This window comes from Trematomus bernacchii, unplaced genomic scaffold, assembly GCF_902827165.1.
Source record: "Trematomus bernacchii unplaced genomic scaffold, fTreBer1.1, whole genome shotgun sequence".
Lineage (NCBI taxonomy): Eukaryota > Metazoa > Chordata > Actinopteri > Perciformes > Nototheniidae > Trematomus > Trematomus bernacchii.
Genome location: NW_022987714.1, coordinates 9,334,873 through 9,356,144, shown reverse-complemented (window position 1 = coordinate 9,356,144; position 21,272 = coordinate 9,334,873). Strand labels below are relative to the sequence as shown.

The following is a 21,272-nucleotide window of genomic DNA, read 5'->3' as shown; positions in this document are numbered from 1 at the left end:
TTCCTTCAGTGAGAGTCCTCCCGCCTCTGCTCGTACGCGTGCGCGGTGCTGTCACTGTGTCCGCCGCGGAGAGCCAGACAGCTGCAGACCGCCGCGGCATGTGGACCAGGGCGAGGGGGTGCGTCCGTTTGACCAGCATCGATTTCAGCGAAACGAGTCGACAGTCGGGGACAAGCCTTCAACACAGTGGCAGTGTTTAGGTGACACGGCTCCCCTTGGACAGCGAGGGGGAGAATGAGAATAGTGGATATTGTTTGTAGGCACCGCGAAGCAGAAGAAGGGGAAGTCACCCAAAAGGTAAGCAGCGACGACGACTGATACGATAGCGTCTCCACTAAACTATTTACTCCTCACTCACTTTACAATTATTGGCGCTGGAAATGCTCGTACGTGGGTGGCCATAAAATACATGTCACCTGGGTCTCTTTATCTGGTCATTTTGTGTTTTTACAACTTGCCAAATCTACTACACACCAGTAAAGGAAGCACTAATTGTATCGAGTACTCATGCGTATTCATACAGCTGTGCAACGTTAGAATGTGCTCCCATGTGCACTTGATTGATAGAAATGAAGATTGATGGTGTTTTTTTGTTCTGGGAACTGATACCCTTTACTGTAAGAGTAGATGGCTTGCTTAACATATCCTCACTGTGGTAAAAAACAATGACCGAGCGCTTCTCTAGGGGAATTTCTGATTTGTGTCACCCTTCACGGGGTTTCCAGCTTTCTAATGCCATGTAAACCCCTTGCTAGGATGGCAAGACGTCTCTTAATGTTATGGTACCCATTCCAACAAACAGTATCTGTTTTCTGTTGAGATATATATTGGTATGATGGCAATTCTCTGCTTTAGCCTTGACATCCTTAAGTTCCGCATTTGAATGTATGCACAAAAACAGATATGAGGCAAGTGTAAGAATCAGGAAATATACGAGTGGTCGTCGAGACATAGCTCTTGTCATTGAAGAAGTAGGATTTTACCCTAAGCAGAACACGGATGCCCCAGCTACAGAAGTAGGTTACTGGTCTGTGTCATGCCATGCGTGGTCCCCTCCTGAAGGCTGACTGGACGTCTCGCTGGTTCATGCAGTGGGGGAGGTTACAGACAGTCTGAGTGAAACATCTCCAGCAGGATTTAGCTGTCATCCTCTACCAGATGTCTGCTGCTGGTCATTGTTGTAGGCTACTGTCACTGCCCCCCTCATTGTGTTTCTGTTTACAATGTAGCAGATGTGCATGTTGCTAATGACAAAGCTTGTTAATTTGTTGTATCTATTTTCCCCATGTAAATATGCACTGTCATTAATTGGTGTGCATCATTGTTTGGGAAGGAAACAGATTAATATGTTTTGTGTTTGCAGTTGTATGCTTAATGGTGCACATGATCTAATTATCTCTATTTAATGATGAGTTATTTCCCCTTTGCTTTACATGCAAACATATGTAAGCACAGATATAGCATGGAGTGTTTTGTTATTATAGTTGTTGAGCCTTTAGTGTTTCACATTATGTGACACTATGCTTGTGGTTTGAGGAGGAAGCCCACACCGGAAATTGTGACAGCACAGTCAGTGTACTTTTGTGTGATGAGAGCCCCCCCTCTGCCCTACCCTCAGCATTTATTTTCTTGTTCATTGTGTCCCTTCTTTGGCTCTGCTGTTCTGCATCAAATTGTTTGATTTCTGATCATCTTTGGTCAATAGTTAACAGATTTACAATATTTGCTTCCCTAAATTCTTATTGGAGTCATGTGTTTAAAACAAAAACACTCTTCTAGATGTATCCCTCATCGCCAAATCAAAGACGAGTCATCACTTTTTGCTTGGGAGTGGAAGTTTAGTCTTTCAACAACCTATTCCAACGGTAAAGTTTGACTTGGGTGCCAGATGAACCTTTCTGTAGAGAAGCGTTCAGGAACTTGAATGTACACTTGAACAATGATCTGACTGCCCTCTCTAATGCCAACCGGATGTGAGCCACGTGTGAGGCATGTGAGCCGTTATTTTGATTTTATGCCCGTGAATGGGCCTCAGTCAGCTGCCTTTTCTTAGTACTCTTTGAGATGGTGATTAAGACTCATTTTCCCACTGTAAATCACCACATATCTCACTGCACGTATATTTCTTTGGATGAATGATGTGTTAACCGAATTTGGTTAACAAAATCTATCAGAGCAAATTTAACGGTATTCTATGGTTCTCTTGTAACCCTCTTCAATCAGCAGCCTTCATTGTATTCTATTGTGATAATATTAGTTCAGTGGAGAGGCATCAATGGCCTTTTTGTCTGCCTGAATGGCGGCTTTATAGACGTCAAAGACCCAATGCTGAGTGTCACAAAACGCACCAGAGAGGGAAGCCTTCAGCCAACCATAAAGAAGACAGAGAGGCTTCAGGCCTGCCGTGTGACTCATGAAATGTCTCTCCTGAGTGTCAGTGTTATTTTTCAAATTTCTTGGAAATACAGCCATTTCCCTGCTTATTTCGGTCAGGGTCACAAGTTCCTGGAGCCTATCTCGACATACACTGGGCGATAGTCAGGGATACACCCTTGACAGGTTGTCACACTCACATTCACACCTACACGCTATTTCCAGTTAAAGAAACCTGCATGTTTGAGCACTGTGGGAGGAAAACCTCTGACAAAAAGGTGTCAGCCGGCCGCTGGATTTGAACCCATGACATTGCTCATGGTATTTATGACCAAATATCAGTCATACGCTTTACCAAGTTAGAGTAATACTTTTTGAAAACTGCATCACATTAAAGAAATGCAATCCTTAAGGCGTAAAGACAATGTTTTTGTTATATCACAAAAAGAAAAAAAGCCAAAATCCTTAATCGTACATATCTTGTTTCATATCATGACACATTAGTACAATGTATGAATTGAAATGAGTTTGTTTGTGTTTGATATAAATAAGGATTATTTCGATAAAGCTGTTTGTAATGATTAAATGAATGATTGATTAGTCAATTAACAGAAAATATATTTATTATGAAAAAAAGTTAGATAATTGATTTTTCTTTTTAAATAATATAGCAAGAAAAAATGCTATACTGTCAAATCAAAAGTTGGAATCCTAATTTGCTCCAAAATCCTCACACTGCACCACCATCTGTTGGTTAATTTGATTCGCTCTGCAGATTCAGCCTCTGCCAGGAGCAAGATAACATTTAGCACGAGCCGAGTTTGTCTATAAATTAGCCAAATCTATTCCCAACACTCTATCGTTAGTAAAAATTGAGGTCACACTGCTGTTGAGATTGCAGATTGTCACTGGAAAACAGACGACACCACTGACTGAGGAGATGAGTGATGGCTCTCTGGGATAATGGTAGAGATAGTTGTTTGTCTTTTGGCATTTGTATAAAGGCTAAATTGGGCTGACTTGGAATTTCCCTCTCTATTATTGTCACTAATTTGTGTCTTTTTTCGAGGCCTCTTCAGATTAGTTTTTGCTCCAAATGCTTAACCTCCTTGCGGCAGAATTACAGTTCCAGGCTGTAAGGCTGCTCCTCTTATGTGAACCATAATCCTCCGTTTCAGAGCTTGTAAGACACAATTACAACATGAAAACTATGATAACCAAATCACCAGAGGAGTGCGCATCAGTGAACCTAACGTCATTTCTGCTTCGCTTTTGACTAGAGATCAGTCGCCTTTGGCCCTTGGTTGAAATGTTCTCTTTGGGTGACACATGTTCACCTTTTGAATAATTTAATCAGGTTGGCTGTAAGAAACTGTGCTGTGGTGCAGTTTTGTGGTATTAATATACAAACAAGTGTATTGTATGTTGTTGTGAGACTATTGATGGCCTGGGAATTTGCATCATGTACAGTCAAAATGTTGTTTGTATTGCAGAAAGATTTGTTCCGTTTGTGATTTGAAAAACGATAGGGAAAAGATGTAATATAAAAATAACATGCCTGTCATTGAATGTCTCCAAAGCTTACGTAAACAATGAGTTACGATTTTTCAACCATGTATTATGTACTGTTCAACTTCATATTCAAATATGACTTTTAAAAGCTGTATTTCTAGGTTTGAATGTAATAGATCTAGAGAGTTTTCCTCTGTCTTCACTTATGAGAATGTGGCTTTCTCAGCAGGGTCTTGTGGGTTTATGTTTATGAAAACTGTTCCCTTGACATTCCTGTCCTTCTCATACCAACCCCTGAAAAAGTGCTGCCACTGGGAAACAAGGCCTCTCTGGCTGGCCTGCGACTCCAACATCTACAACTTTGTGTGGTCATTGTTATATTTAGACACCCTCCTCCCCCCCAGGTAATGGGGGAGGCCGCAGCAAGGACCAGAGATGGTTCTCAGGCCGGGTGTAATGGAGGGTGAGGCAATAGAGAGAGCCCCCCCCCCTCAGACACAGACTTGTTATTTCCTTTAAGAAAGGGGAAAGGTTGGGTAGTTTGGGATGGTGAGTGTTGTTAGTGAATCTATGTGCTCAGCTTTGGAAAAATACGATATGTCAGAGCGACAGTGGTATTACAGAGTGGAGCAGGACAGAGAAGCCCCTTGGGAAAAAACGAACTATTCTGAGCCGTGTGCTTTTTTTTCCCCAGTCCCTGTGCTCAAGATGTTTCGTCCGTGGGTCACACAGTCTCTGTGTCGATGCTATTTTCTATGCATAAACACAAACCCTAAAGCGTACAAAGGAATCGGAGGGAGACGGAGGAAAGAGAGTATCAGACAGAAAATAAGACAAGGAATCTGTTGTTGAGGAGACGACGTGCACGGCCATCAAGGCCTCCCATGAGTTTCCTCTCATTGGCCTAATTTGGTATCATTCTTCTCTCTGTACCTACGTGAATTTGTTCTAGTTTTAAAGGTTTCAGTGGTTGCCTTAACCATGTCCAGAATAGATTAAGTTAGCACACTATTTCTCATGCTTTTGCTGTGAGTCAATACCACTCTGTACAATTCCTGAGAGGAACCTCTAAGTGTAAACAATTGGCCATTGTCCTTGCATCATCGCACCTGCAAAACACATGTTTGGTAGCACTGGGCTTTGACATTTGCATCCTTCTTACATTATGTTAGGTTAATAAAGTGTCTGGTGTTTTCTTTTTCATACACATCCTCATTAAAACTAACATGTTATGATTGGGTGTTGAAGGCAACATGCTGGAAGATGCCAAGCAAGATAAAACCTGGTGGTAGCCTACACATGTTTTTATACCAGTTACTCACAATTGTGTATGATTCACAGATACTGAATCTCTCTCTGGCTAACACTAGAGCTTTCAACCTATGGTTCTCCATTTTGAGCAGCTTTACTGTATCTGTAGTTTCATCTGGACTCTATACTTTTATTTAAAGAAAGAGAAGTCTGTTGAGCATCTCGTAACCAGCCTGTTTGGATTTCCTGTAGGGTGACTTTGTGATATTCTTCGTCTCTCAGGGGCTCACTTTTTATAACAAGACTCTGTTTTCCTCTGCCAAATCGGCGTTGTTTTGAGAGGAAATTAACAAAAGATCTGTTTTAAAGTGAATGTGAATGCAGTCTGCAGCAGGATTAGGTACAGGGGGATATGAGCTACATAATCAGCACGAAGAAATCAGTACAATTATTTTTTCTCAGCCCCTGTTGATGCCACCTCAATCCCTGTTTCCCACTTGCTCTCCTACTTTCTGCTTCTTTTTGAATGTGTATGTTTACAGTACATACACACACACACACAGTGTATCTCACACCATTAAAAACTGGAGCTCTGAAGCCATCTGGGACTTCAGACTTCTTCATGTGGAAATTAGAGCCATGTGGTCGCTTGTTAGCCTCCTTCCTTTTTCTGAACTGGAATGATATGCTTGTTCTCCGCAATCACCACGGGCCTACAGCATTAAGCTAATGTAATGACTGGGATGATGATATGGAGTGCATTACAATTCATTCTTTGAAGTTGTTTTCCGTGAATTATATTAGCCTAGTAATTACTGAAATGATTAGCCACCAGCACAGTTGCAAAAGTAATGCATTAATTGGGTGTTATGATATCTTCAGAAAGGTCTTGTATACATCATAACATTGTGCAAACATATTCAGAAACATGGATGTCATGAGATGTTTAAATACTGCAGACAGGAAGAAGAAGACTTAATCACAGAAATGAGGCATGTAATAAGGTTTTCGGTCAGAAGTAAATAGCTCTAGAGCTCTATAGGTGTCCGGTATTGTTTAGATTCTTCAATTTAAGATGTTTACAAAAACAACAGTCTTAAGGATCTTCGATCACAAAAAGGGAGGCTAATTTGTAGTTTCCTTTGGTATTTTGTGGGTGGTAATTTCAGTTAATCTAAACATATACAGGACATGAGGACAATAATGCATACCGGTAATAAATGACACATCATCATGAGTATGATAGGAGAGGCAGGGTATGGGAGTAGGCTCTGTGAGGTTAACCGGGTTGAATGAGTCCACGGCCGAGGCCCCGTCTGATCTCAGAGCCAGAGCGGCCCTTGGCTGACCACGCAGCATTTACGAAACATTCATTGGTGAAACGATCCAAACATCTGTCGTCTTCTGCTACGTTAGGCCATCAGGGGTTTTGGGAGTGTGGTTTGAGTGCCAGCCGCAAAGAAGAAGCTCTGTCAAAATGTGATCAGATGTTAGAATTAGATACATCTGACCCTTGGGGCCTCAATACAATAACTGTAAGTAGGACGAAACAGGATTTATTTCTGTCCTTCATTCTGTCAATATAAACTTTCCACACCCTGATGCAGTTTTCAAGATATCTGCCCACTAATACACACATACCTTACATGCATATACAGTGAATACACCCCCCTTACTATCAGTCCAGTGAGGCTCGCTGCACTCAGAGTTTCCAGCCTCCTACACTTCGACCACTGCCAGACTCCTTCTAATCTCAGGCTGTCATTCTTATTTTGCTCTTGTATAATCCTCTGCCTAAACTCTGCTGCTGAGATTAAGATTGATTGTACGCCAAAATAGAGACGATTATGGATCAAGGAAATATAAATGTGTTATGTAAAAGAGATGGGACATTTTGGTGATAAATCAGCAAAGGAGGTTTTGTCTGCCGCTTCTCTGCTTGAAACTATGTTATTAGCTGGATGTGAATCATAGAGATGTGTGAGCTGCTTGTGGTGACAACAGCGCAGAGGGAACTTATATAGGCATGCTAGATTTAGAGATCTATGTCATAACAGGAAATGATGTCATGCAGACTCAAAATCTTGTATCCTGTATGCATGCAGATTAACGAAATGTAGAAATACAATACATTTTTCCAAAGCATATTGAGTCACTTTAGCACAATGCTAGCCTACAGTCTGCCCACTGTCTAAACAAGCCCACATACCAGATTCTCAACACCTCTTCTTCACTCTGCTTACATTTGTAGAGACATGTGAACGAATTGCTTTTGTTTCTGTAATGTAGAATATGTGAATTCTTATTGTAGAGTCTCTTTACTTTAAATATTCAACTTGTAATTTACTTAAAAGCTGAAAATAATCGACACATTAATAAATCTCCTTTTTCTATATCTGTTCTCACTCGTAGGACGCACACCCCTACTTACTGGAGCAATACACACTCCCACAGGTGTGATGTTTGACTGTATTATGTGATCTCTCTCCCACCCAGTGACCTTCTGCTGCTTACTCTCTGCTTTTCTCCAACTTGGATCTGTTTGAGACCCTAATCCCATCCACAACTAGCCACCTTTCTAGCCACCACTTGAAAAGAGCCGTCTAAAGCACATTTATTTGAACCCACTGTAAGATGTTATGCCTTCAACGTATCGCCCACTGAGGAGGGCCTCAGCTGGGTTGGTGACTCACTAGCAAAATACCAGCAGGGTTAACGTGAACTGACCACTTAAGGTATAACTCATGTCTTTTTTGCTGACTCCAAACACCAAGTCTGGATAATTTGAAGCTCTGTCACTATAAGGGTTTTCCTTAGATGGAGTAAAACCCATTTTGTTGTTATACTGTTTTTTCAGTTCTCATTGAACCTGTTGTTGTAGGAGTGGCGGTCACTGGTTTCCTTTTCTTCCTGATCCTAACACAATACTATCAGCAGTCTGGAGACTCAACACAGGAAGTAAGCTGCTGGAACCTAAAGATGAAGCATAACCGGCTGCTTACACTAATTTACCAAGTACACAGAGATTGAAAATAGCTCACAATTACCCACGTGCAGCTTGAATAAAACACATATCTGTATTATTCCTTCAGACTCATTTAATGCCCTTCCAGAGCCTTGACGTTATATCTAATGAGTCATGTGTTACTTAGAATATGTCTCACAACCTAAAGTTAACTAATCATGTGTCGTCATGTCCTCACTTGGTAAAATGATTCATCTGTAAAAGCAGAAATTGAGACGATATATACAATTATTTATTTTACGTTTGTTAACGCAGCCATTATCATTAACTTAGCCTAGTATCCAATTGCAAACTAAGATGTTTAAAAGGTTACACTTCAACATTTTTTTCACCACTTTTTAGCATTTTAATGTGTTTTTAAATAGGCTTTCATCACAACTTTTCACATCTCTGGTCATTCTGATTTAAAATGTTTCTGTAGTTCAGACATCATTTTAAAACCTCACACCCCTCGGGAGGCCAACAACTTCCTTAAGCTCTTGTCGGGTTTTCTGATAATTTAGGCAAGGTTACAGTAATGTTAGTGGCACCATCTCACTGACTGCTTACTCAGTGAGTTCAGAAAAATCTGCTGATGCCTGGAAAAACCTGGATGGACGAGAAAAGGGAAATTCAAAAAAGGAAGCACTGAAGAGCAGAGGCCATCTGTTCAGTGGTCAGTTTCACTGCCCACCTGTCAAATGAGACTCAGCTGTTGTTTGGATGGAGAAGACTAAATGCTGCTGGGGCTTTGGGGATTAGGTTTATATAGTTGAAGGACTTGGTACCTGATGATAAGACAGTTTTCATGCGAAAGATATTTAAAGAGGGAAATCAAAACATTCATGATTTATTTTTAACAAACTGCATCTTTTAATTTGAAGCTCAGTGAACTTCCCCTTTAAAAGTTGTCTGTACCCAATGTTCTGGCATGGAGATGTAAATTATGACGGGTTAAATGTCACATGGTTTTGGATTAAATGTGTCGTGGTCAGCACTTGGCCTAAGGGTCTAGTGAAATGTTAAAGGGTGTTTGTGAGGGGGGGCAGGTGCCTTCACACCTGTTGCTGACAGACACACATACCGCCTGAGGCCTCAGCTGGCTCCACATGTTGTCAAACGTCAGTGAAAGTATTCCCATGGGCTCTCCCTTCGAGTTTTTGTTATTGTTTGCAATCTTATCAGGCAAAATACTCTGAATGAATGCTCCTAAAGCACATGTGTCAAACTCAAGGCCCGGGGGCCAAATCAGGCCCTTGGTGGATTTAATTTCGGCCCGCAGGATAATTTCTAATTACTATTAGATCTGGCTCGCCGTAATATTGCACGCACACCTTCACTCAATCCTGAGGGTCTCCTCAGCTCAGAGCCTGACCCCAAACATTGATGAACTTGCACCCAAGATGAGATGCCAAGTATCTGGCTTGAACTAGCATCACAGAGCAGCAAACTGAGTTCACATGGATGTTTCCTTCTGCACTTTCTTTCTTGTGACAACAGGGCATGTTTGTTTTCTTTGAGGGAAATTGTTTTTTTGAAGCTGTGACTCCGTAAAAGCTGCAGATAGAGCCACAAGAAATGAATGCAACTGATTATTTAATGTTGTTTTTATAGGCAAACATTTAAGCTTTGTTAGTTCCAGGTTTAATATGTGCAATAGGTTCAATTCAATACGTTTTGCAATAAACATTGAACCAGTCCGGCCCTCGACTAGTACCGATTTTTTAATGTTGGCCCACTGTGTATTTGAGTTTGACACCCCTGTAAGTAAGTCATTTTGGTTACAATTCACAATTTTGCTCTTTTAAAATGCTGTAGCTTATCTTACGAATCTATGTCTGTTCAACCACCAACGTTTAAAGTTTTCTATGACAACATTTAAGGTTGCAGCGAAACAAAGGCCTTTTTGTCTACCTTGTTGCTTATAATAAACACCAGATAGTAGCAGGTGGTCCCTAACCCTCATGCTTTAATGCCTACAGTACATCCAAATGCTCAGACCGGCCTGTCTCTTGTGTCTGTTTCTTTTATCTCCTATTTTCACTGCGCCTGCTAGGCATAACTGGCATATTATTCAAATCCAAACACCACTCTGATGCTGCTCTGGCAAACGTGAGGTGAGGCTGTTCTCTTTCTCTCTCTCTCTCTCTCTGTCTCTCGAGCAAATAATTCAGCCCTGACAACTGCTGAACAGCTGAGCCGGCTGCCTGTGCTCATGAGCCCTGGGAAGAGGGGCAGACCAGGGTCAGTAAAGTTGTTGTACTGTGAGAAAAAAGGGAGGGGGTGAGGCTCCAGCAGAATCTGATTTCTGGTCTTACCAGCGGCTCTGACCTTGCTCGTCTCCTTCTCTTTCCCTGGTGCTTTCCTTGCTTCATGAGTGTTAGCACCAATGCAGCTATAGGCACACAGTGGCCGTTTCTCAATGTCGAGTAAACCTGCTGCAGAGCCACAAGTATACTACGTCATCGAGTGGCGCCGAAGGACTGTTTAAATGCATGTTAAATGCCCAGCATTCGGCGCCACTCGATGACGTAGTATACTTGAAATAGTGGCTCGACATTGAGAAACGGCCAGTTAGAGACGCGAATGACTTCCTGCATACATGTACACACATATTATAGAACGTGAAGTCCCATGACTGTCCCTCTGTGTCATATATATGTTCTTTCCCTCTTTATATACATTTTCCAGTGGTTCAAGGTTAAAAATGAACCTGTCTGAGTCTGAAAATACACTACTGGATTGTTTGTTGGTCCAACGTTGAGGAGAGCAAACGTTTGGAAGGATTCCTTGGAACCATTTCACTGCACATATTTTTGCCGAGGTTAAGCGGTTCAGTCCAAACCGTTCAGATCCACTCTCAGTCTGACCTGAGCTGGCCTTATCAGACACATTATTTGGATTTAAATTTACCATGGACAGTTGGGACAATGTTTTCTTTAAGATACAGTATAAATATCAGTGTACCATTTAATTTAACGTCGCACTGAGAATATTTGGCCTCAAAAAATGGTCTAATCATGGCTAACCGTTTTGTCATCTGAAGCTATGGGCACACTAACAGGAAGTTGCTGATGGCCTTGTGGCGTCTATCTTCACACGCATGCTCCTTATAGACTTCAGCATACTATATGTCTACTTTTGAAGAAAAACGATTTGCACAATTTGTCAGTTTGGTTACTGTTCCTCTTGGGTTTTGGTGATGGATAAGTAAGTAAGACGGTTTATAATATGAAGTTGATATAATGGTGAGACGTATTCTTCTGTTCTATAAGTAGTCTTTTTATTATCCCAAGTGGATGACAATGATGGCTGTTCTGTGTTCCTTCCAGCTTAGCCCTGCCCTTTTGTTGACCTGCACTCTGACCTCAACTCGAATGGGTCATGTGTTGTTTACATGTTCAAGGACTTATCAAGTTAACTTAAACCTTTATTTTATGTCAGAACATGTCCAATCAGAAGCTTTCCTCTCTGCTATAGGCAAGCAAAAAAAGGTTTGACTACTACTAACAGTATTACCATCAATAAAAATGTATCCTTTTTATGCTTAGGAATAGATGAATGTATGGTATAATCTCCCCATGCCCTCTGCATATTCTACACCAACAACCAGCAGTATATCACCTCGCTACATTATATCCAAATAATGAAAATATTAGGCCACATTAATATGGTTTATGCTCATTTTGTTGATTTTTAAAAAGCCATTTTTGTCTGCTTTCTTCCAGCTTTTGACATGAAGAAAGACATAGACACATTGATAGCAGAGGAACGAGCTGAAATCATCGCTAAATATGACAAGGTAAGCGTGTGAACAGGAAAACCATCAGCTCACTCTGACAATACTCGGAACATGTATGATGAACACAAATAACAGAGTTGAGGTTAATGGTTCAGTTGGAGGAAACTAAACGGCAGAGCATTTCCCTGCCGTTTCTCTGGGACACATTTTAGAAATATGTTATAGTGAACCATTAGAATCTGTCTAGTGTTCATTGTCCTTAGCTAGCATATTACATGTATTGTACTTGTTCATCTATATCACAATGCAGCCCACAAACGCACCACCATAAGTCACTTTCTAAACTGTTTGTTTTGCACATATTTTCTAATAGGTGTTATGGTTTGTGATTGTTTTAGGGCAGGCAGGAGGGGGTCAACATTGACCCCTGGGAGGATGCTGACTACAGCATCTACAAGGTCACTGACCGCTTCGGCTTCCTGCAGTAAGTTACCTGACTTAAAGCTCTGACAGGCTCCTTGTGGCAGTTTGAATTATAGCAGAATACCTTCATTTGTATCTAGATTGTCTTTTTCCCTCTTCCCCTTTTCTCTTCCCCCTTATGACGTCTTATATTGGTGCTAAACTTAGATGATCCTCTATGTGCCTATTACTTATACATGTTCTGCTTTTTCTACTCCAGTGAGGAGGAGCTGCCAACACCCAGTGCGCTTGAAGAGAAGGTATTATCAGTTGTAAACATGCGTAGAAAGTCCAGATTTTGACTTTCAATATATGTATTTACATCCGTTGACACAGTGGATAACATGTATGTTTATCTTTCCTCTCCCCAGCAAAAGCAGCTGGAGATAGAGCGAGTGGAGAAATGGCTCAAAATGTCGAAGAAGTGGGACAAGTACAAGAACAGTGAAAAAGTGAGTTACTCAGCAGTGGTGGACAAAACCAACATCTCAATTTAGCCCTCTCTTCCATTTTTTTCCTGCTTCGAGGATTTGATGTATCTTTTAATAATCTGTTTTCCATTCCCCTTTTAGCCTCAACTTCTTCCTTCTCCACAGCGTAGACAGTTAAAGCATAAGTGCCCGTGATAACTTCTTGTCATTTAATAGAGCTAACATCCCATAAAGCAGCATTTATAAGTGACCCTCTGCCTCTCTCTTGTAGTTGTTGTGGTGAAGACTGTCTCTTTGTGTTTAGAGAGACCCCATTCAGGTGTGCTCATATTTCACATGTGTTTCAGTTGGTGAAGCGTGTATATAAAGGCATCCCTCTGCAGCTGAGAGGCCAGGCCTGGGCCTTGCTTTTGGACGTAGAGAAAGTCAAACAAGAAAACGTTGGAAAATACGAGGTAGGAATCTTAAAACGGATGACAGTTTCTCTCAAAATAGGGTACCATGTTAGGATACATTCTGACATCTAGCCTCTATAACATTTTCCTCTATCTATTCTCCAGAGAATGAAGCTGCAGGCTCGTAACTTCTCCACTGAGATCAAACAGATCGACTTGGACGTCAACCGAACGTTCAGGAACCACATCATGTTCATGGACCGCTTTGGAGTCAAGTAAGTTCCTAGCTTGGCTCAGCAGAAATATGCGTCCAGGGCCTGTATTCCATTTTATTTAGTCACATCAGAAACCCTGTTGAATTTGTTACTGTCATAACAAATGTCTTCAAACCTTTTTTCTTCTTATTTTCTTTGTCACTCTGCATGTTCAGGTTCGCCCTTGCTAAGTAAGCAGAGTGTGACCTCTGACTTGAGGCAGCCCCACACACACGAACACACACACACTCAGGCACACACACAAAACCAAAGCGGTGGTTTCCTCCTCACTGTGTTTTATTAGCCTTCCTGTCAGTGTGCAAAGCCCCACAGGAAATGGCATTTATACAGAAATGTGCACCAACATCAAGTGAACAGAATGACAAAGCCCACAAAGCTCAAACATTTGAAATAGAAAGTTTGAACATAACTTAAATGATGTTCCGAACACAGTTGTGGGACAGCTGTGAGTTTGAACATCTGTAAGGTTTGTCGGTGTAAACTCTGACTCAGTGCTCTCCTCTTTGTAACGTATTTCCCCGTCAAATTCAAACCATGGAGTCCCAACAGACCAAAACACCGCTCCATCCTGTCTCACTGCCCACTCCTTCCCTGCAGTTCAACAGCTGTCTCACTCACACCGAGACACTGACTGCTATTTAAAGCTGCTTTTCCTGTCTCTGTCTATAAGACATGTATTTACTATAGAGGCCTGGAGGGGAGACATCCTCTCTCTTCTGCATTTGTATTTGTTAATGCCACTTCTCCGTTCAGATACACATTCACACACACAGAAGCAGCCTTGTGTTCACTGTGTGAAACAGTAGAGACTCCAGATGTAGTCAGCCATGCAGCACGCTACCCTGTGGACATAGACACTGCTGTTTTGTAGAGCTGCAACAATTAGTCAACTTATCGAGAAAAAGTCATCACCAAATATTCCGATTTTTGTTAGATGTATCATGCATAAATGGCAGAAAATGCTGCTTTTAAGCATCTAAAATATTTAATAAATTAAGCAGAATACCTTTGTTTTCTAAAGACAAACAAGACATTTAAAAAAAAAAAAAATAGGAACTGGGGTGGAGTTTTTATTGACCAAATTATTTATCAATGAATGTACAAATTAATTGATATTGGAAATAATCAATAGTTGCTGCCTTGGTGCTTTGAAAGAACTGATTTGATGAAAGTTATTGTAGCTTTATGTTGATCCCTTAAAACCTACAATATATTCGGCAAAGACCTTGTACACACACACACACACACACACACACACACACACACACACACACACACACACACACACACACACACACACACAGATATACATACATACACACATACATACACACACAGATTATACAAACAGTAGAATGATAAAATGGTTAGCCTCCCCAGAAATATTTGCAGCTGTTGAAAGTCTGTCCGTGCTGATGGATGGAGTTAATTTGAGGATAAGGTGGTTGAGAAATCATCAGTTATGCGGCCTCTGGGAGTTTTCATGGAATTAACTCAAATTTACTGCAAACATTGTTTCAGCTTGCTCGACTGTTGCTAAGGAACCACATCCTAATTTTAACCGGTGGTTTCTCTGTTCCCTCTCTAGGCAGCAGGCCCTGTTTCACGTACTAGCAGCTTACTCGGTCTACAACACGGTAAGTGTGTTTGTGTGTAGATGTGTGCATTGAAAGGTGTGTGTTACATAATACGCGCAGCACGTCAGTGGAGCAACAGTGTGTTTCCATACAGCGAAGAACAGGCCAAGCACTCTAAACCCATCTGTTCTCTTGTTTAGAGCCCTGGGTGAGATTTTGTATTTATGAGTGTGATGCTGCTTGAATGTTCAGCAACACAGTGTGACAGTCAGACCACCAGCAAACCAATAGTCAGCAGTCACATCGTGAGACCCAGTTCCTCTTTTATTATGTGCCGTTTAACACTTGAGGAAACCAAATAAAACGGTTTTCTTGATTTAAGATACTTCGTCAACACAAAAATGACACGTTTTTTTCCACCTCAAGTACTTATTTGTCTTAACCAGGCAGTTTCATCCATTGTCTTAAGTTTTAATTGACACCATTTATATCTAATCTTACCAGTCTTTTTGCTTTATAATATTGCGTTTAAAATGTATATGCGCGTACTGAGGTTAGACATAATGATGATTATGGCCCCTTTACTTTCTCCACCCAAAGCCAGAGTTTGTCTCTGTAGGCAGAAATCTGGCTTTTATAATTAAGTAGGAATGTTCCGTGTCAACAAGTATTTACTGAAATACAGTACATGCATGTATCTGTATCTCAGCAGCATATGCTTGTGGATTAATCTGTATATATTCATTTGCGTGTAAGCACAGATTGCTTCCGTTTGGTATTACCATTCAAAGACAGCACATTACTCCCATCACACGAACACAGTCATGTTTTTTCTGATTCAGCTCTGGAGTCTGTCACTGTGCGATAGAGGTGAGCCAGAGGAAATGGGCATGTGCTGCTCTCGTTTTGCCTCTTCACACACTGCTCAGAAGAATCTGGGTCAGTGGGAGAGAGCGAGAGAGAAAAGGGAGGGAGGGGGGGAGTGTGTTTGCCCTTTTGCCTATGTGATGATAGTGAAGAATGTGGAGAATGTGGTCGTTTAACCTCAATGTTACCCTGATTATATTTACTGTATTTCCTTGAAAGGATACTTCGGAGTGTCCTTTTCTGTCTGCACCATCAATCTGCCTTAATATGGACAAATACCAAGTGTGTGTCTGCTTTTGTGTATCTGTGCTTGCCAAGGGTGATGTGTTTAGCTTAAATAATTGGATCATTGTGGAGTCAAATTGGCAGTAAGCCAAGTTAAGGACACACAATTACTATGTATGTGTAGCTACTGTAAATATTTGAACAATCTTCGGTAAAAGTGTTTATAATGTCGATGCAGCGTGTAAGGTTTTAACACACATCCACAGTCTGGCTTCAGACCGCATCAGACATTCAGGTGCTCTCATGTCTCGGCCAGTGTGTGTGTGTGTGTGTGTGTGTGTGTGGGCTCTATTAAATTATAAATTGGCCCATTCTGTTTAATTGAACCTGTCTCTGCTGTGTTCCCCCCAGGAGGTGAGCTACTGCCAGGGGATGAGTCAGATCGCTGCCATCTTGCTCATGTACCTGAATGAGGAAGAGGCCTTCTGGGCTCTGTCGCAGCTCCTCACCAACAGCAAACATGCCATGCACGGTGAGGGAGGAATGAGGACAGGGAGGAAAACAACAGGGCTGATTAATGTTGAGACATATCAACTAACATAAGTCAAAGTCAACTTTATTGTCAATCTTTCAGTTTGTGTGTACAGACGGAGAGATCGAAATAACGTTTCCCACAATCCCGAATACAAAAACAAATATATATAAAAATATGTATGCAAATATGTATATACCTATATATATATCCACAATCAAAAGACACATTTATACATATGAACACATTAAGACCTAAATAAAAGCACAACAATCAATATATACAAAATAACAGTCACTTCAATATCTTTGAGAATGTACATCAGTGCAAGACTGTCCATAGCAGCGACAACACAACACCTATTGATAAGGACAAAAGTGTGTGTCCGTTTTGAAACTGTAACTCAATCCATACTCAGATTTGTTAACATGTACACTCATCTCTATGTGCGCATAACATTAGTAAGTGTGCACTCAACAGTGTATTGTAAACAGTCGTTTTAAAAGGAGTGAAATATTATGTTTTAGGAGCTGAAAAAAATGAAAGTTCCCCTTTTTTATATAAGCTTCTCAATTTATTTATTTATTCTAGATATAATATTGTAAACTCTCCACACATTTTCATATAATATTGCTAAATATTAGCCTCCTAGCAATAGTTTACCAAATTTCCTTAAACCAAAGCTTAATGTAAGTCAAAGAAAATTAACCAAATGTTCCAAATAATCAAAGGACCTAAATCATTTTGTCACGCTTTCTCAGTGCCCTTGAAACAATCTTTGAAAGAGGGGAACATAGTAAATATCATGAATCTACTATTACCATGCACCAGTATGGCCTGCTGATTTGTGTTTTTCTCACCTTGCTAGGGTTTTTTATCCCGGGATTTCCTAAGCTGCACCGTTTCCAGGCCCACCATGAGCTGATCCTCTCCAAAATGCTCCCGAAGCTGAAGAAACACCTGGTAAGTTCAAATACGTCTGACCATGCAGGAGAAACAAGGAGCTGATGTATTGCTCAGAAGGTCTGCGGTCGATTAGTATGCTTAATTTCTCATTATTTGATGAATTTACGTTGCAAAAGGCCACATGTTCAGAATGTTAGTGCAAGTGCAAGAGTTAGATTTATCACTCAGAACAGTTTATGAGGCGTGAGCTCCCATATTCCTCATTCATTCTCCCAAACAGGACAAGGAGCAGATGACATCAGGGATTTACACCACCAAATGGTTTCTGCAGTGCTTCATTGACAGAGTGAGTGACTCAAATACTCCTTAAATGCTCTTCCCTGTTTGTACCAGACATATTCTGCATTTTAATCATTCATCAGAATTTCATTGTGCATCCCATCTGTGTTTTTCTTTAATGCATTATTTTTTTAATCTGCTGCTGCGTGTCTTACATAACAGACCCCGTTCACCCTCACCCTGCGTGTATGGGACATCTACATACTGGAGGGAGAGAAGACACTGAGTGCCATGGCTTACACAACCCTCAAGTTACACAAGAGTGAGTAAGAAGAAAATAACAATATCTCCCGTGCAGCGTTGAACGCATCAAACCAGTTTTATGCCCAGATACAGCTGCTGTTGCTATACCAGTGAGCGTAGCGCCGCACGCTGCCTCGCGCTTGGCTGCCTCGCGCTTGGCTGCCTCCTAACTGGATGGCTTACATAATGCAAGTGGCCGGTTGCTGTGGAGAAGAACGGAAAGCTGACTTTTCATTGGACGCCTGCACAAGCTTAGCCTCAGCACAGTTGTATTCCTGCAAAGCAGCTCTTTTAATGGGGCACTTCTTGACTTGGTGTCTTAAAGTTAAGACTGGGTTGAAGCGGTGTTTTTAACATCATTTATTCTCATGGTTTGTATCACATAGGCTCACTAGTGACCTCATTTATTAGCAAGTCGATTTATAAAGCGAATTTCAATAACCAGGCAATTTAAAGTGCTTTACAAGAAAACATTAAAAGCATTTAGACATAGCAAATAGTGCAAAAGAAAAACATAACAACATGTATAGAAAGATAGGTTTAAGAAGTCATTAACATGAGAAGACAAAATAATACAAGCTGAACTAGAATACAAGAATAACAAGCGACAGTGTAAGATATGAATAGTTCTTTGGTTTTATAAAAGGCAGCGACAAAAAGAATAGGGTCACCTTTTTTTCTGACTGTATTGTGTGTGCGTGTGACCAATCAGAGCGCCTGCAGAAGCTTCCGATGGAGGACCTGAGGGAGTTCATCCAGGAGCAGCTGGAGGTTTCATTCCTCCTGCATGATGATGCTGTGGTTGAACAGCTTCAGGTTTCTATGTCTGAACTTCGCAGTAAAAAGCTGGACCAACCTCCTCCAGGTGCAGTTTTTATTCTTATTCTCTCTCCATCTAATGCTGTCTAAAATATCTACGGTATATTTATTTTCACCTTTGTTGATGCATTTCATTATTTTCTTATTTTAGCCAAATCAGAGGAGGTGCCAAAGAAACCTCTGGGTCAGGAGAGACAGGTCGCCCTCCAGCCTAAGCAGCCTGACTCTCCTCTGGAGGTCAAAGTAAACCTGCAGCCTCACATTCTCCCCACCACAGAGGGCCCTCAGATGGACAGCATCACCCGCCAGCAGACCCCGTCTCCTGCAGACATGAGAACCCCTCCTCTGGCTTCCCCTGACCCCGTTGTAGTCCACACACAACGAACACCTTCTCCCATAAGGCCTTGCAGGAAACCTCCGCTACCTCCAAAAGCAGAGAAACCCTGTGCTGAGGCCGGGCCGGACCGAGAGGGGAAGGGGACGCTTCCTGAGGTAAGACACACTGAAAATGTTCTTCAGAGCCAGCCTGGAGACCCCCAGACCCAGGAGGAGCCCGTCGATTGGCCCCCGCCCTATGAGCCCCCTGCCTTTGAAGCTGTGCAGACTGATGCAGAGATCATGGACCTCCCAGATCTGCCACCTCCACCTTTCTTCTACACCGAGCCGGTTGACGGCGCATCTCCCTGCCCGGCTGTCCCAGAGACCCCGCGGCACCCTCCTTCCCCCTGCTCAGCCCCACCACTGGTCACCCAAACAAAGCCAAAACCATGTCTGAAGCCACCCACGTCTCTTGACCTCACACAGAGAAAACCCCCTCCCTCGAAGCCTACCCCTCCCCGTGCCCTCACCACATCCTCCACTTCCTCCCCCAGACCTCCCCCAAAGCCGACCAAGTTCCCCGTCTCTCTCTACGTCCCGGTGCCAGCGGGCGACAGACGGCCCTCCAACACCTCGCAGTACGACAACCTATCGGAGGCCGAGGAGGACGAGCGCTGCCTGGAGAGGCTGCTGGGCTCCACGCCTGAGGAAACTCACGGCATCCCCCCCCACACCACAGACAGAGACTATGACCCCACTCTCTACACTCCACCTCCTGCGTTCATCCCTCCCTCACCTTCTCTCGGTCCTCCCCCGCTGTGCGCCCTCCCCAGTCTGCCTCAGGAGCCAGAGTACGAGGGGGAGGACAGCTGGGTGGAGGACTCCATCATCCCCCCTCCTCCCGCCAGTTTTGCTGACCGGCTCACTCCCTTCCAGTGTGGCGCTGCCAGCTGCTCGGACACACAGAGAGTCGCCTCACCCAGAGCCTCACCCAAAGCCTCACCCAGAGCCGCCTCACCCAGTTACTCTAAGCCTTTCTCTCGGGGCCCCAGGGACCATTCTGCTTTCCCAGCACCACTGTTGTACACGGGGTCCCCACCAGGCCACTCCAGGCCCTCAGGACAGTCCTCCGTGGGGGGGGCCCTGGTCCGATCCAGCCCAGACTTTTGCAGGATGCCTCCAGGTGGACAGCCACTGCCCAAATCAGTGACCTTTTGAAGTCTCGTTCAAGTGTTTCTGTTTATGCCGATATGATTCAGACTTCCTGTCAATGCTTGATTCGTTTTCAAAGCGGTTAAAAGGCCAGTAGCTATTCAGTGTGTCAAAGATTTGTGTGTGTTTGTTTGAAAGGACTTTTTTCATCGATTTGTACAGATTTATGTAATACCGTCACCTTTTTTTGTAAGGGCAGGTAACTTTTTCTAAGTTTCAAACTTCTATTTAAAACTGCTGTCCGTGTTACTGTTTGCTGCACAAAAAGTGAGTGTATTATCTCGCCTGCTTGTTAGTGTGTGAGACCAGATTCAGTCTTTAATATGATGGGTGATTATAAGAAATGTACACGCACAGATATAATATACTGTAATACCAGCTTTGAAATACAACCGGTGCTTCATCTGCAGTTAGTTTCATTTTGTTCCAACAGAAGTGTCTTAACCTGACTGCAGATCAACACAAGGGCTTTTGAGGCTGCAGAGTAAGCTTATCTTTGCTGAAGCACCCAAAGCCTATACATTTATACTGTGTTTGTTGGTCAACTGTGAGCAGGCTCACAACTGAAATGAACAATTATTAATATACCAGTGTCTGTATAGCTTAAGATCAATACTTGATAATAAAGGACTTCTTGCATCTAAGTTAAGCTTCAGATAAAGTTGTAACCACCAGCAACAGGAAATACGAGGTGCAATATGTCACTGGTGTAAATACAGAAGGTAGTTCAATTCTCATGAAACATTTGTTTACCCATACAGGATGCAGTGGGTTCTTCGCTGCTTTTTT

At 42.2% G+C, this 21,272-nt stretch overlaps 1 protein-coding gene across 1 annotated transcript; it reads left to right on the top strand.

Moving 5' to 3' along the window:
* Positions 1–27: 27 nt before the first annotated feature.
* si:dkeyp-19e1.3 (ubiquitin carboxyl-terminal hydrolase 6) lies at positions 28–21,127 on the top strand. Its single transcript, XM_034141596.1, has 14 exons — positions 28–297; positions 11,869–11,942; positions 12,281–12,366; positions 12,565–12,604; positions 12,716–12,796; positions 13,123–13,230; positions 13,336–13,445; positions 15,034–15,082; positions 16,526–16,646; positions 17,515–17,609; positions 17,833–17,898; positions 18,054–18,153; positions 18,847–18,999; positions 19,105–21,127. The coding sequence occupies exons 2-14, from the start codon at positions 11,877–11,879 to the stop codon at positions 20,487–20,489; spliced, it is 2,460 nt and encodes an 819-aa protein (XP_033997487.1). The 5' UTR covers positions 28–297; positions 11,869–11,876; the 3' UTR covers positions 20,490–21,127.
* The last annotated feature ends 145 nt before the right edge of the window (positions 21,128–21,272 follow it).